The sequence below is a fragment of the Oryctolagus cuniculus genome, chromosome 1, assembly GCF_964237555.1.
Source record: "Oryctolagus cuniculus chromosome 1, mOryCun1.1, whole genome shotgun sequence".
Lineage (NCBI taxonomy): Eukaryota > Metazoa > Chordata > Mammalia > Lagomorpha > Leporidae > Oryctolagus > Oryctolagus cuniculus.
In genome coordinates this window covers 78244790-78262581 of record NC_091432.1, presented here as the reverse complement: position 1 = coordinate 78262581, position 17792 = coordinate 78244790, and the positions used below count along the sequence as shown (strand labels likewise).

The following is a 17792-nucleotide window of genomic DNA, read 5'->3' as shown; positions in this document are numbered from 1 at the left end:
TCCGGTGCCCCGACCAGAACTAGAACCCAGGATGCTGGTGCTATAGGCGCAGGATTAGCATAGTGAGCCGTGGCGCTGGCCCACAAAGTAGGTTTCCAACTTCTTCAAAGATTATCATTTTACTAACTGGAAAAATTATTCTAGTCTTAAAAATGTCTTAAAACCCCCAAGCAGAAATGCTTAATATATAGACAAAATGAAGCAATAAATTCAGAATGGAGATATAGATATGGAGACCACTGTCATCTTACATCCACTTAACAAATTTACACCAAGACCCATAATTCTAAAATTTGTATATACCAATCTTTATTCCTCTTACCAAATAGGATTTCATGAGGTTCCCTATTAAACCTTATCTAACATATATTTTTACATTCTAGGCTAGCGTAATTTTTTTAATGAACTAGAACAAATAAATTCGTTTCTACTTTCCTACCTTATCATATCACAAATTTTGCTGTATGGTAAATATGTTGATTCTTGCTTCTGTGTATAATCAGTGGACCCCATATGGGCACAGTTTTAGTCCCAGCTGCTTCACTTCTGATCTAGCTCTCTACTATGATCAGGGAAAGCAGTTGAAGATGGCCCAAATCCTTGGGCCCCTGCACCCACTTGGGAGACTAGTAAAAAGCTCCTGGCTTCTGGCTTTGGATTGGCCAGCTCCGGCCACTGAAGCCATTTAGGGAGTGAACCAGCAGATGGAAGACCTTTTCCCTCTCTCTCTCTCTCTCTCTAACTCTACCTCTCAGATAAATTAATAAAATCTTTTTGAAAAATGTATTCCAGGCCGGCGCCGCGGCTCAACAGGCTAATCCTCCGCCTTGCGGCGCCGGCACACCGGGTTCTAGACCCGGTCAGGGCACTGGATTCTGTCCCGGTTGCCCCTCTTCCAGGCCAGCTCTCTGCTGTGGCCCGGGAGTGCAGTGGAGGATGGCCCAAGTGCTTGGGCCCTGCACCCCATGGGAGACCAGGAGAAGCACCTGGTTCCTGCCTTCGGATAGGCGCAGTGCGCCTGCCACAGCGCATCAGCGGCGGCAGCCATTGGAGGGTGAACCAACGGCAAAAGGAAGACCTTTCTCTCTCTCTCTCTCTCTCTCACTGTCCACTCTGTCTGTAAAAAAAAAAAAAAAAAAAAGTATTCCAAATGAAATCTACATACCAGTTGGTTCCAGATTCAACCTAAACTAAGTATTGTCACTCCTCCAAGCTATTTTTTAGTTATTTTCTTAATGTAATTGTTTCCACAAAACAATTTGTAGAAAATAAGCTCCTATAAAGGCAAAAATCAAATCTTATCATCTCAACAGCACTCATTCCACCACCCTTAAAATATCTAATATTTGTATGTTCCGATATCTTTGTTTTGTTTTGTCATAATTTTCTACTTTCGAAGTCAAATTATTAAATTCAAGTTGATTAGCAGTTTATCCTTGTTAACAATAATTATACTAGTTGTCACTCAGTACTTTTTTTGTTGTTGTTGTTGTTAATTTTAAAATTATAGGTATCACATATAAGGGAAAACATGCAGTATTTGTCTTTCTGGGTCCAGCTTATTTAACTCAACATGATGTCCTCCCGTTACATCTATTATGCTGCAAATGATAGAATTTCATTCTTCTTCATAGCCAGATAATATTCTATTGTGTATGTATATCACATTTTTTAATCCATTCATCTGATGATGAACACCTTTTTTGATCCCAAATTCTGACTATTGTGAATATGGTGGTGCAGGTATATCTTTCATACATTTTGTTCAAGACTTTGGGTATATACCCAGTTATGGAACTGCTAAATCATTACAGCAAGTCTATTTCTAGTTTTTTAAGAAATCTCCACAGTGTTTTCCACACTGGCTGCACTAATTCACATTCCTAGTCATGGTGTATAAGTGCTCCCCTTTCTCGACATCCTTGTCAGCATGTGCTACTGTCTGTGTTTTAGACTTTAGCCATTCTGACAGAAGTGAGGTAATATCTCATTGTGATTTTGATTTGAATTTCCCTGATAGCTGGTGATGTTGAGCATTTTTTCATATATTTGATGCCCATTCTATTTGAGAACTGCTTGTTGAAGTCCTTTGCCCATTTCTCAACCAGATTCATTTTTTTTGTTGTTGAGTGCTTTAAATTGCTGATATATTCGAGATATTAATCATTTGTTAGATAAGCAGTTTTTAATTTTTCCCATTCTGTTCGATGTCTTTTCACTGTTGATCATTGCCTTTGCTATGCAAAAGCTTTTGAGTTTGATATAGTCCCATTTGTTTTGCCTTTTTTTTTTTTTTTTTTTTTTTGCCTGTGCTTTAGGGGTCTTGTCCAAGAAGTCAGCCCTTACACCAATGTCCTGGAATGTTTTCCTTACATTTTATTCCAACAGCTTCAAAGTTCTTCAGTTGAGGTCTTTGATCCATCTTGAGCTGATTTTTTATTATGGTGAGAGGTATGCATCTAATTTCATTCTACTACATATAAACATCTAGTTACCCCAGCAACATTTGTTGAAGAGGTTATCCTTACTCCACCGTGTGGTCACAGTGCTCTTGTCAAAAATCACTTTGCTGAGCTGTCTGCTTATGGTCTGAGAAAGCAGTGGAAGATGGCCCAAGTGCTTGGGCCCCTGCACCTGCATGGGAGAACCAGAAGAAGCTCCTGGCTCCTGGCTTCAGATTTGCCCAGCTCTGGCCATTGCAGCCATCTGGGGAATGAACCAGCAGATGGAAGAACTTTTTCTCTGTCTCTAGACTGTCTGTCTGTAACACTACCTCTCAAATAAATAAACTTCAAAAATAAATACTTCAAATAAAAACTTCAAAAATAAGGAAAATAAATTTTAAAAAATGATTTAGCTGTATGTATGTGGGTTAATTTCTAGACTCTCTATTCTGTTCCACTGATTCATGTATCACTTTTTTCATGCAAGTACTACGCTGTTTTAATTACTATAGCTTTGTAGTATGCTTTGAAGTCAGACATTGTGATGTCTGTAGCTTGATTTTTTTGTTTAGGATTGCTCTGAATATTCTGGGTCTTTTGTGTTTCCAGGCGAACTTTATGGTTGTTTTTTCTAATTATGTAAATAATGTCATTGGCATTTTGATAGGGGTTGCACTAAGTTACAGATTGCTTTAGGTAGTATAGACATTTTAAAAATATTGATTCTTTCGGCCAGCGCTGCGGCTCACTTGGCTAATCCCCAACCTGCAGCGCCAGCACCCCGGGTTCTAGTCCCGGTTGAGGCGCTGGATTCTGTCCCGGTTGCTCCTCTTCCAGTCCAGCTCTCTGCTGTGGCCCAGGAGTGCAGTGGAGGATGGCCCAGGTGCTTGGGCCCTGCACCCACATGGGAGACCGGGAGGAAGCACCTGGCTCCTGGCTTCGGATTGGCGCAGCGCACTGGCCATGGCGGCCATTTGGGGGGTGAACCAACAGAAAAGGAAGAGCTTTCCGTCTCTCTCTCACTGTCTAACTCTGCCTGTCAAAAAAAAAAAAAATATATTGATTCTTTCGATCCATGAGCAAGGAATGTCTTTCCATTTTCTTGTGTCCTGATGATTCTTTCATCAATGTTTGATAATTTTCATTAAATTTATTACTAAATATTAGATTTTTTGTGCCTATTGTGAATGAGATTTCTTTCTTGATTTCTGTTTCAGTGAGTTCATCATCAGCATACAAAAAAGCTACTGTTTTTTGTATGTTTATTTTGTAACCTGCAACTTTACTGAATTAGTTTAATTCTCACAGACTTTTGGCGGAGTGTTTTAAGATTTTCCATGCACAACATCATGTCACCTGCAAACATGGGTAATTTGACTTCTTTTCCAACTCTGATGCCCTTTCTTTCTATTCCTTAATTGATTCCCTAGTATTTTGTTTAGAATTTATCCATGTTCATCAAGAATATAGGTCTTTAATGGTTGCGTCATGTCTTTAGTTTTGGTGTCAAAATGATGCTGGCTTCATGAAAAGAGTTTGGCAGAGTTCCATCCTGTTCAATATTTTTAGAATAGCATGAAGAGTATTTGAGTTACTTTTTCTTTGAATGGTTTGTAGAATTCAGTGGAAAAACCATCAGTTCCCAGACTTCTCCTTGATGGAGGACTTGATTACTGCTTTAAATGCATTGCTTATTATGGGTCTGTTTAGGTTGTTTACATTTTCTTGATGTAATTTTAGTAGGTTATAAGAACTCAAGAATTTATCCATTTCTTTGAGGTTTTCCAGTTAGTTAGCATATAATTCATAAGCAGTTTCTTATGATTCTTTGGATTTCAATCATGTCAGTTGTAATGTCTCTTTTTTTCATCTCTAATTTTATTAGAATTTTTTTCTCTTTTTTTCTTTCTTAGTCTTGGTAGAGGTTAATCTATTCTGTTTATCTTCTCAAACAACAACTTTTTGTTTTGTTGATGTTTTGTAATTTTTTAGCTTCAATTTCATTTATGTCTGCTCTAATCCTTATTTTCTCACCTTCTGCTGATTTGGGGTTTGGTTTGTTCTTGTGTTTCTAAGTCTTCAAGATACACCATTAGACTTTTAATTTGAGACATTTTTCTTTTTTAAATATGAGCACATTATGCTATAAAATTTCCTCTCAATACTGCTTTGGCTGTATCTCACCAGTTTTGATATGTTGTTTTAATTTTTGTTTATTTCAATAAAGCTTTTTTATTTCTTTTTTAATTTCTTCAATGACTCATTGATGATTCAGTAGCATGTTATTTATTTCCCGGTACTATTGTTGCTCTTCTTGTTCATTTCTAGTTTTATTCCGTTATGGTCTTAGAAGATACCTGGTATGATTTCAAAATTTTGAAATTTGCTGTGACTTGATTTGTGGCCTAATGTGTGATCTATCCTAAATGTTCCATGTGCTGATGAAAGAATGTGTATTCTGTAGCTGTTGGGTGAAATCTCCTATAAATGTCCATTATCTCTATATGCTAGATAGTAACAACTCCAATATATCTTTACTGATTTTTTGCTTAGATGATCCATTCATTGATGACAGTGGTGTGCTGAAGTCACTCAGTATTATCTCTCATTTTAGGTCTAATAGTATTTTCTGTATATATCAGAGTTGTCTTGTGTTGGGCACATATATTTATGATTGCTATGTCTTCTTGCTGAATTGAATCTGCTCATTTTTGGTTTCTATTTGCCTTGAATATCAGTTTCCAACCCTCCACTTTTAGTCTGTATCTTTATGAAGTAATTGTAAGCAGCATTTAGTGGGGTCCTGGTTGTTTATCCATTCAGCAAACCTAAGTCTTTTGGTTGGAGAATTTAATCCATTTACATTCAAGGTTACTATTGATACATAAGAACTATGACCTGTCATTTTGTTGATTAGATAATGATTCTACCTGCTCTGTTGGTGAATTTAGTAGTGTCATGTATTTTCATGATGTTTACTGCTAATTCAAGATACCCTTCAGAATTACTTGTAAGGTTTGTCTGGTAGTAGTGAATTCTCTCAGTTTTTGCTTATCTGGAAAATATTTTCTTTCTCCTTCACTTTTAAAGGATAACTTCACTGGATATAATATTCCCACTCTCTTCTGGCCTGTAAGATTTCCACTGAGAACTCTGATGCTAATATAATTGGTTTTCCTTTATATGTAACTTGTTGCTTTTCTCTTACTTTTCTCTTACTGTCTTTTGGATTCTCTCCTTGTCTTTAACTTTTGAAAATTTGATGACAATATGCCTTGGAGACGACTTTTTTCAGTTGAGATGGTTTGGGGTTCTTTGAGCATCTTGTATCTGAAAGTCCATGCCTCTTTCAAGACCTGAGAAATTTTCAACTATCATTTAATTTAGCAGGTTCTCAATGCACTTTTCCTTTTATTCTCCATCAGGAATACCTATAACACAAATATGTGGTCATTTAATACATCCATAATTTGTGTAGACTTTCTTCATTATTTTTAATTATTTTATCTTTATTTTTTGCATGATTGGGTTATTTCAAAATTCTTGTCCTTGAGGTCAAAGTCTTTCCTCCACTTTGTTTATTCTGCTGCTAAAGCTCTAAATCATACTTTTTTATTTCACTGATTGAAGATTTAATCTCCAAAATTTCCATCTGGTTCTTCTTAATGAGTTCTACATCCTTAGTAACATTTTCATTCATGCCACTGATTGATTTGCCCATTGTTTTAATCTGTCTTTCTGTATTCTCTTGCCTCTCATTGAGTTTCCTTATAATTATTTTTTTTGAATTCTATATCTGTCACCTCAAAATTTCCTTCAGTTCTGGAGGGGTACTGCCTTCTTTGGAGGCATCACACTACCTTGTTTCTTCATGTCTCCTGTTTCCCTACATAGACATCTGCCCATCTGGTGAAATAATCTCTTCTTCTTTATGGAGTAGGTTTTATCATAAAAGAGTTCATGATTTGGCTGGAATATAGCATATCACTTTGCTTGTTGTTTTGGTTTTGATCCTAGTGAGCCCAAGAGTATAGTGTCTGAGTGATCGCTTCTGTCTTAATCAATGTCAGCTGCGTCTTTAACTGACACAATAGTCTCACCTGCTGCAGTTCATATGGATGGAAGTGTGGCTTTCAGGTGATTAAACAGTTTCCTTGAGCGTATGTCTTTTGTCCATGGAGAGTTAGGTGTCAGTCTCCCTGGTGAATGTGATAGCCAGGACCTTGTTCTTGATGCTGAGGGAGACAAGGTTAGCAGTGCTGTTTTCACACTGGCAAGCCTGACTGATGCTGGGGCTTGTGGCACCAAATGCTGTGGCTCTAGGACTGTGTGATACGGATGAATCCTGCCTCAGTACCTACCAGGTGAGTCCAATTGGTGCTGTGGTTTTACCAACAGCTCTAGTTCTAGGACAAGAGGATGTGAACTGAACCCTGTACTGTCCTTCAGGGTGACTACAAGGTATACAGGAGATTTTGCTGTGGAGGGTATGAGTCCAGAGAGGTGGAATGCACGTAGGTTCTTCTCAATGGCTGCCAAGTAGCTTCCGGTGGCACTAAGAAATTTAAATGAATTGTTACAGTCCTGGTGCTATGGGGTTTAGTGGAGTCATCACCCAGATCTCCCAGGGTGTTAGTGGATTTTTTATGGGCTCCTTCTGGTGTTAGTTCGCAGAAGCTAAGGTGAATCCACTTAGCTCATGCTGAGTATGTTAGCATGGCTCTGGGGCAGGGTGTCTGTCCTTTGCCCTACATGTTGCCCCAACTCTGACTATGATGCTGTTAGGAGTAGAACAGAGGCGTGCTGCACTACCTTTCCTTCAAAGTAAGTGGGGGAGGAGGAGAAGAAGAAAGCAAGTCAGCTTCCCTGCTCCAAAGCCCGGTGGTTTCTCAGATCCCAGTCAGCTCTCCAGTCTGAAGTACAAATCAATAAGTGATTGTGGAATTCCCTCTCAACTCAAACTGAGAGTGGTGGGGTACATGGCAATTTCTTCCTACCTTTTTCATTTAGGATATATTTATGCATTTGAAAAGCAGAGTGACAGATGAGAGGGAGGGAGGGAAGGTAGAAGGAGGAGGGTGAGAAAGAGAGGGGTGTGGAGGGGAGGAGAGGAGAGGAGACAGAAGGAGAAACAAGAGCGAAGAGATTGATCTTCCATGAGCTTCCACTCCCTAAATGACCACAACAGCTGGGATTGGGCCAGGCTGAACCTATGAGCCAGGAGCTTGATCCTGGTCTCCCATATGGATGACAGGGGCCAAAGTATAGGGTTGTCTTCCACTGCTTTCTCAGCTGCATTTGCAGGGAGCTGGAGGGAAAGTGGAGCAACCAAGAGTCAGGCTACACCTATAAGGGCTGTGCCACAATACTAGCCACAACTGTACCACAATGCCAGCCCCCAATCTGTATTTTCTTTTTTTTATTTATTTTTTATTTATTAAATATAAATTTTCAAAGTACAGTTAATGGATTACAATGGCTTCCCCCCCAATAACTTCCCTCCCACTCACACCCCTCCCATCTCCCGCTCCCTCTCCCATTCCATTCACATCAAGATTCATTTTCAATTATCTTTATATACATAAGATCGATTTAGTATATATTAAGTAAAGATTTCATCAGTTTGCACCCACACAGAAACACAAAGTGTAAAATACTGTTTCAGCACTAGTTATAGCATTAATTCACATTGGACAACACACTAAGGACAGATCCCACATGAGAAGTAAGTACACAGTGACTCCTGTTGTTGACTTAACAATTTGACACTCTTGTTTATGGCGTCAGAAATCTCCCTAGGCTCTAGTCATGAGTTGCCAAGGCTATGGAAGCCTTTTGAGTTCGCCGACTTCGATCTTATTACAACAGGGTCATAGTCAAAGTGGAAGTTCTCTCCTCCCTTCAGAGAAAGGTACCTCCTTCTTTGATGACCTGTTCTTTCCACTGGGATCTCACTCGCAGAGATCTTCCATTTAGGTCTTCCTTTTTTTTTTTTTTTTTTTTTTTTCCCAGGGTGTCTTGGCTTTCCATGCCTAAAATACTCTCATGGGCTCTTCAGCCAGATCCAAATGCCTTAAGGGCTGATTCTGAGGCCAGAGTGCTATTTAGGACATCTGCCATTCTATGAGTCTACTGTGTATCCCGCTTCCCATGATGGATTGTTCTCTCCCTTTTTGATTCTATCAGCTAGTATTAGCAGACACTAGTCTTGTTTGTGTGATCCCTTTGACTCTTAGACCTATCAGTGTGATCAGCTGTGAACTGAAATTGATCACTTGGACTAGTGAGATGGCATTGGTACATGCCTCCTTGATGGGATTGTATTGGAATCCCCTGGCATGATTCTAACTCCACCATTTGGGGCAAGTCTGATTGAGCATGTCCCAAATGTATTTTCTTAACTATAAAATATTTTCTCAACTTAACAATATCAGACTTATAAGAAAGCTCCCAATTTAAGAGATGTTAAAATCTGAAAAAATAGAAGATGGTGACTTGAAATGCCACTGATTAGAAGAAACATCCAACATTCAGGAATACTAACATAAAAGAAAAATATGCATTATAAATCTTTAACCTTATTTTAGAAACTGAAGGTCGACAGTGCTTTATCATTTTGCTCAATATTAATACTGATTAACCAGTACAGTCACATAGGTGAACATATAAATTAAGAAAGAAATGGATCAAAAGCCAACTACTTTATTTCTTCTCTATTAAGTAAAAAAGTAGACATCCAATATACTCCTTTGTGCTCACATGCTTACTTACAAAATTGTGTTGTATATATTTCCCAGCCTTCCTATAACAGAAGAAAAAGCTCAAAAGTTCATTGTCCTCCCATAAGAATATATATATTAATTGTTAAAATCTGAAATTCATTTGCAAGATTTCTAGGCAGATAACTGTGTCTGTCTTTATTCCTGGGAAAGTTTTCATTTCTCAAAATGTCACCAAACATTCCCATTTTTTTGAGAATGCCAAGAGATCAATGAAGTCTCTTTATCAAGAAAATATATATGTCTAAAATCATACCAAAATGGTTTGCCAGCATAAAATTAAATATTTAAGAGTATATTACTTTTTGATTAATGAGAAAATATACCAATCAGTCAAATACAATTCCACTTAACTTCTTATATATTCACTTATACCCACCTTTATTTCATTTTTTGTTAAGTTTGTTAAAATTTGTTTAATTTTTGTTCAGTAACACTGTAAATGCATCTTGGGCCCCTGTACCCATGTGGGAGACCAGAAGAATCTCTAGCTCCTGGCTTGGGACTGGCCCAGCTTCAGCTATTGTGGCCATCTGGGAAGTGAAACAGCAGGTAGAAGATCTCTTTCTCTGTCTCTGTCTCTGTCTCTGTCTCTCTCTCTCTTTCTCTCTCTCTCTGTAACTCTGCCCTTCAAATAAATAAATGAATGAATAAACAAATCTTTAAAAAATAACAGTTGGGTATAAATATTTTTGGTAAATATACTTCACATATAATGTTATTTTCTTAAAAGGAATATAATACTTGCTTGGGCTATTTTATCTAATTTCAATAGAGATGAGTAACCAAGGATTAGGTCCATTGTTTCCTTTGGGATTGTAATACCAGATAGTTTAATTCTATCAATCCTTTATGTAGGTTTGCTAGAGTACTTTCATAGAAGGAGGAATTTTGCTTCACATTACACCAATATGTGTTTACCATGAATAATAGAAAATTGTAAATGTTTGAGGGATTTTTATTGACAAGTTTTAAAAATACATCTGCTAGTGGTGACAAAACCCCAATGGTTACTGACAGTTCTTATATTTAGATGTATTTGCTGTGTTTCACTTGATTGGAGGTTTTTTGTTTGTTTGTTTGTTTTTTAAATCTTTAATGATATTCAGCTTGTTCTATTCTTGGCATGATGTGGGCTCTTTACATTGGATCTTGGTTGGGCCATTTATCATGACTCTGGTAGTTACTGGTAACTTTTTGCTATGACATATGTTTTAGGGAAATGTTGCCTATTCTCTGTCTCAGATCATGCATCAGTCCTGCTATTGAGAAACAAATTGCTTTTAGTGGGAAAAAGTGTCCAGAGATCAATAAATATCATAATATGGATATTAAGGTAGTTATTACTACTGATGGACCATTATTTTTCAGATTTTCTAGTCAACAGGATTGGAACTGTTTATTTTGAAAAGAGTAATGACATGAATTTATACTAAAAATTAAATTTCCATATAGGCCTACAGCGCTTTACTTCACTACTCTCACATCTGCATCTCAAATGCATGACTATCTGGATTTCAAAGATACCAATATAATCTCTCAGTTTTAAAATCACATGAAATACACTATTCAACAGTGAAAGGATCTTTGAAAATGCACAAAAATGGGGTTAAAAGATAATCTGGAGTTTCCATAGGCCTCTTGTATAAAAGTTTATGGCAACACTGTCACCAGCAACATGGCTAATGAAAGTGTTTTTGTTTTTGTTTTTGGACAGGCAGAATTAGACAGTGAGAGAGAGAGACAGAGAGAAAGGTCTTCCTTTTCCATTGGTTCACACCAAAAATGTCTGCTGCAGCCAGCGTGCCACGCCGATCCGAAGCCAGGAGCCAGGTGCTTCCTCCCGGTCTCCCATGTGGGTGTAGGACCCAAGCACTTGGGCCATCCTCCACTGCACTCCCGGGCCACAGTAGAGAGCTGGACTGGAAGAGGAGCAACTGGGACAGAATCTGGCACCCAGCTGGGACTTCAACTTGGGATGCTGGCGCCGCAGGCGGAAGATTAGCCAAGTGAGCCACGGCGCCGGCCTAGTGAGTGTTTAAGAATACTTCTAAACATTGTCTCCCCTTTTTTTTTTTTTTTTTGCCTTAGTGCATATACCTCTTGGCATATATGAAATTACTTCTTTGAAATAACTTGTAATCATTTTTCTCTTTGTCATTAGGCCATTACCTTAGTGTACACTTGGGTTTATCCATTTCACTGCAAGTCAAGATTTATTTCATTTTTTAATGTTTAAATTTTTTATTTCTTTACTCTGTTGAATGGTAAAAGGAATATAAGGAATAGCTCTTTATGACTATGGTGATATTAACTACACCTTCATATGTTAAATTTACCTATTAAATTGGATGAATTTCTGAATTTTTTTGTCTTTCAACAGTGCATTTGAGTTAATACTGTATATTTTATTTTGGTAGACTTGTAGTATGTATTCATATCTAAGGTTTTTCCTACATAATTATTTTATTGGTAAGAAAGAAGTTTTTCCTAAATATTCTTGCTTGATTCCTTTTTTAAGACTTAATCAGTAATAGACCTTTCTAGTTTTTAATTTTTTTCTTTTTTTATTTTAGAAATCTTTTATTTAATAGTATAAATTTCAAGAAATACAATAATTCTTCCCACTACATCCACCCTGCCACCCCTACTCCTTCTGCCCTTCCTCCTCCCTCTTCCTCTCCCAGTCCCACTCTCAAGATTCATTTTTAATTAACTTTATATGCAGAAGACCAACTCTATAATAAGGAAAGATTTCAACTATTTGAACACACGCACACAGTAAATATAAAAAATTGTTTGAGAATAAGTTTTATAGTTAAATTTTATAGTATGACTCATTAAGGGCAGAGGTCCTACATGGGGAGTAACTGCACAGTAACACTTGCTGTTAATTTAACAATTAACACTCTTATGTATGATGTCAGTGATGACCCGAGGCTCTTGTCATGAGTTGCCCAGGCTATGGAAGCCTTTTAAGACCACAGTGTACATCAGTATTTAGGCAAGGCCAAAGGCAAAGTGGAAGTTCTCTCCTCCCTTCAGAAGGGTTTCCACGGGAGTCTCACTCATAGAGATCCTTCATGCGGGATATTTTTTTTTCCACAATGTCTTGGTTTTCCATGCCTGAAATGCTCTCATGTGTTTTTCAGCCAGACCAGAATGCCTTAAGGGCTGATTCTAAGGTCAGAGTACTATTTAAAGTGATTATCATTCTATGAGCTTGCTTACACTCACCTTTATATATTTAAGTTATCAAATTCTAAAAAGTACATTAATAACATAACAATTACGGAATAGGAAGTGCTATATTTTATCACTAAGTTTTTGCTAGCGAAATAGAAAAAGAAACACGGTAATGTAACATTATATTCAACTTAAGCTAAATTTTGTCTCAGTAAGGAAGTGAATTCAGAAAAAGCACAGAGATAACCAGACTGATAATAATTTAGGAATGGATATTTATTACAGCTGATATAAAACTCTTTTGAAGATTGACAGAGAATTTAGCAAAGTCAAAACTCAGAATATGCATCTTTTTTAATGTTGATTTAATTTTCTTTATTTGAAAGGCAGAATGAGAGAGATGGACAGAGAGAGAGAGAGAGAGAGAGAGAGAGAGAGAAAGATCTTCTGTCCACAGGTACACTCACCAAATGTCTACAGCATTGAGGGTTGGTCCAGGAAAAAGCCAGGAGGAGCCTGGAACTCAATTTGAATTAAGTCTCCCATATGAGTGGTAGAGACTCAAGTACTTGATCATCTGCTGTCTCCCAAGAGGCATGTTAACAATAAGCTAGATCAGAAGCAGAGTTGCACAACTTGAACCAGACATTGCCAATATAGGATACAGGCATTCCACGGCGCAGCTTAACTGGCTACTCCACAACACCTACCCCTAGAATCTACATCTTAATTAAGCCTCAATAACAGGAAAAAGCAGGCAAAATTCATTCTTTCTCCTTTTCTTTCCTGCTCCTATGATAAATATCAACATATCAAATTGTTTTAACCTAAGAAATAATTATCAGTTCTATATATCACAAAATAGAAACAAAAGATAAAAGATAATATTCACTAAATATATATATATATATTTGCAGAGTTATTAATAAAATGCTATTTGTGCTTAAGAGTAAAAAGAATTGGCAACTAAAGATTTAAAAACAGTCTATTTCCAACTTAAAATTTGGTTCAAATACGCCTGTGACCTAAAATAGATTCAGATGTCAGGTGCATTCAATACTACACAGACCAAATATTTCTCCATTTGTAATAAAAACATCATAGAATTCACCATATTTTATACTTTAAATATTGAGAACTATGAATTATCAACTAACAATTACATAAAAATTTCCATCTTACTTCTCCATTTCTTAATGATGTGATGGTTCCTCTTGCTACACCCATTCTAAATAGTGTTTCTGTAGCCTGCAAATTAAAAAAAAGAAAGATGTATAAACTATGATCTGAACTCAACTACATATCCAAACCCAAAAATGTACAAACATCCAATACTATTATATACCCAACAACATCTAGAGAAGTAAGGCACAATAAGAGCCAGAAGCTCTAAATTCTATCGAAAAAATTTCAATTTACAATCTTTTAATTCTAACAAACGATCAAACTGAATTCGTTCAGGAGGCTATTTTGATAGTCTATGATTCTTCCAGGTCTATAATTTCAAATAATTTCACTTAAGTAAGTGTGAGCATGATTTTTTTTTACTTTTATTTAATGAATATAAATTTCCAAAGTACAGCTTATGAATTACAATGGCTTCCCCCCCATAACTTCCCTCCCGCCCGCAACCCTCCCCTTTCCTGCTCCCTCTCCCCTTCCATTCACATCAAGATTCATTTTCATTTCTCTTTATATACAGAAGATCAGTTTAGCATACATTAAGTAAAGATTTCAATAGTTTGCACCCACATAGAAACACAAAGTGAAAAATACTGTTTGAGTACTAGTTATAGCATTAAATCACAATGTACAGCACATTAAGGGCAGAGATCTTACATGAGGAGTAAGTGCACAGTGACTCCTGTTGTTGACTTAACAAATTGACACTCTTGTTTATGGCATCAGTGATCACCCTAGGATCTTGTCATGAGCTGCCAAGGTTATGGAAGTTCACCAACTCTGATCATATTTAGACAAGGTCGTAGTCAGAGTGGAAGTTCTCTCCTCCCTTCAGAGAAAGGTACCTCCTTCTTTGACGATCTGTTCTTTCCGCTGGGATCTCACTCGTGGAGATCTTTCATTTAGGTTTGTTTGTTTGTTTGTTTGTTTGTTTTTTGCCAGAGTGTCTTGGCTTTCCATCCTGAAATACTCTCATGGGCTTTTCAGCCAGATCCACGTGCCTTAAGGGCTGATTCTGAGGCCAGAGTGCTGTTTAGGACATCTGCCATTCTATGGGTCTGCTGTGTATTTCGCTTCCCATGTTGGATCGTTCTCTCCCTTTTTGATTCTATCAGCTAGTATTTGCAGACACTAGTCTTGTTTATGTGATCCCTTTGGCTCTTAGTCCTATCATTATGATCAATTGTGAACAGAAATTGATCACCGGGACCAGTGAGATGGCATTGGTACATGCCACCTTGATGGGATTGAATTGGAATCCCCTGGTATGTTTCTAACTCTACCGTTTGGGGCAAGTCAGCTTGAGCACGTCCCAAATTGCACATCTCTTCCCTCTCTTATTCCCACTCTTATATTTAACAGCGATCACTTTTCAGTTAAGTTTCAACACTTGAGAATAACTGTGTATTGATTACAGTATTCAACCAAATGTATTAAGTAGAACAAACAAAAAAAAAATACTAAGAGGGATAACGTATTAAGTTGTTCATCAACAGTCAGGGCAAGGGCTGATCAAGTCACCATTTCTCATAGTGTTCATTTCACTTTAACAGGTTTCCTTTTTGGTGCTCAGTCAGTTGTCACCGATCAGGGAGAACATATGATATTTGTCCCTTTGGGACTGGCTTATTTCACTCAGCATAATGTTTTACAAATTCCTAACAGGGATCACTTTTCAGTTAAATTTAAACACCTAAGAATAATTGTGTGTTAATTACAGAGTTCAACCAATAGTACTAGATCAAAAAAAAATACTAAAATGGATAAAGTATTACATTGTACATCAACCGTCAGGACAAGAGCTGATCGAGCATTAATTTGATAAACAAAAATTATATTAAAATTCAATATTTGGATTCAACTCAGAAATTGTGCTAAATTTTAGTTTCCATTTGAAATCCTTTCAAATCACTTGTTTTAGAGCTATACTGACAGAAGCCAAAGTAATTTAAAATGTTAAGTATCAAATAACACTCTAAATAGTAACAGGTAGTGACAAAGAACAATCAGAAAAGTAATGTATAGTAACAAAACACAGACAGAAAAGGAGTTTAAGATGACAATTCCACTTACAATATCATCAGAAAGAATGAAGAACTTAGGAAAAACTTAAACAAGGCCGTGATACACTTGGACACTGAAAACAATAAACTATTGCTGAAAAAATCAAAGAAGATAACAAATAAATGGAAAAACATCCTGTACGTATAATTTGTAAGACTTATTAAAATAGCAATACTACCCTCAAAATGCTCCAGATATTCAATGAAATTTCAATAAAAATCTCAATGACAGTGACAGAAAAAGAATGACCCATCCTAAACTTCATATGGAACCTAAACAGACTTCAAATAGGCAAACAATCTTTAAAAAAAGAATAAAGTTAGATGACTCACATTTCCTGATTCAAAATACTTTGCGATATAAGAAGCCTACAATAATCAAGACAATTCGGTACTATCATGAAGACAAACATATAAGCTAATGGAATTGAATAGCAAACCCTATGGTCAAATAATTTTCTTTTTCTTAAGATTTATTTTATTTATTTGAAAGGGATAGTTACAGAGAGAGAGAGAGAGATGGAGAAACAGAGAGAGAGAGAGAGAGAGAGAGAGAGACAGAGAAAGCTCTCCCATCCACTGGTTCACTTCCCAAATGGCAAAAGTGCAGGGCAGGACACGACCAGGCAAAAGCCGGGAGCCAGGAGGTTCTTCAATGTTTCTCATGTGAGTGCAGGGACCCAAGTACTTGGGCCATCTTCTGTTGTTTTTCCCAGACACATTCCCAGGGAGCTGTATTGGAAGTAGAGCAGCCGGGAATCAAACTGCTGCCCATAGGTGATGCCAGTACTGCAGGTGGCTAAACCCACTGCACCACAATGCCGGCCCCCTGCTGAAATAATGTTCAAGAAGGGTAAGAAGACTATTTAATGGGGAAAGGATAATATTCTTAATAAATGATATTGGTAAAAATGGATATTCTATAAAATAACCAACCTTTACCTTCTACATATATAAAAATTAACTCAATATCTATCAAATAACTAAACTTAAGAGCTAAATTTTTATAAAACAACTGAGAAGAAAATATAAGGGAAAGCTTTATGGCCCTGGATTTGGCAATGCATTCCTAAATATAACATAAAAAGCACAAGCAACAAAAGAAAAAATGGGGGCCGGCTCTGTGGTGTAACCAGCAAAGCTGCTGCCTGCAGTGCCAACTTTCAATCCAGCTCTCTGCTTTGCCTGGGAAAGCAGCAGAAGATGGCCCAAGTCCTTGCACTACTGGATCCAAGTGGGAGACCCAGAAGAAGCTCCTGGCTCCTGGCTCCGGATTGGCACAGCTCCAGCCACTGCAACCATCAGGGGAGTGAACCAGCAGATGGAAAACCTCTCTCTCTCTCTGCCTCTCTACAACTCTGCATTTCAAATAAATAAATCAATCTTGGAAGGGAAGGGGGGAGGGGAAGTAGTCAGAGTGGAAGTTCTCTCCTCCCTTCAGAGAAAGGTACCTCCTTCTTTGATGACCTGTTCTTTCCACTGGGATATCACTCGCGGAGATCCTTCATTTCGGTTTTTGTTTGTTTGTTTGTTTGTTTGTTTTTGCCAGAATGTCTTGGCTTTTCATGCCTGAAATACTCTCATGGGCTTTTCAGCCGGATCCCCATGCCTTAAGGGCTGATTCATAGGCCGGAGTGCTGTTTAGGACATCTGCCATTCCATGGGTCTGCCCTTAAGGCATTCGGATCCAGCTGAAAAGCCCATGAGAGTATTTCAGGCATGGAAAGCCAAGACACTCTGGAAAAAAAACAAATGACCTAAATGAAAGATCTCTGCGAGTGAGATCCCAGTGGAAAGAACAGGTCATCAAAGAAGGAGGTATCTTTCTCTGAAGGGAGGAGAGAACTTCCACTTTGACTATGACCTTGTCTAAATATGATAAGAGTTGGTGAACTCAAAAGGCTTCCATAGCCTTGGAAACTTATGACTGGAGCCTAAGGAGATTATGATGCCATAAACAAGAGTGTCAATTTGTTAAGTCAACAACAGGAGTCACTGTGCACTTACTCCTCATGTAGGATCTCTGCCCTTAATGTGCTGTACATTGTGATTTAATGCTATAACTAGTACTCAAACAGTATTTTTCACTTTGTGTTTCTATGTGGGTGCAAACTATTGAAATCTTTACTTAATGTATG

The 17792-nt window shown here is 37.5% G+C and overlaps 1 protein-coding gene across 7 annotated transcripts in view; it reads right to left on the bottom strand.

Moving 5' to 3' along the window:
- The window catches only part of TMEM135 (transmembrane protein 135), a 289095-nt gene that overhangs the window by 153144 nt on the left and 118159 nt on the right, over positions 1-17792 (bottom strand). For 4 of the 7 annotated variants that reach the window (XM_051821449.2, XM_002708646.5, XM_051821457.2 and 1 more), the window contains one exon: positions 13592-13657. The exons of the other annotated variants lie outside the window; for them this stretch is intronic. In XM_051821449.2, coding sequence (XP_051677409.1) covers positions 13592-13657 — 66 coding nt within the window. The remainder of the gene's footprint in view (positions 1-13591; positions 13658-17792) is intronic. 7 annotated transcript variants of the gene reach the window in all.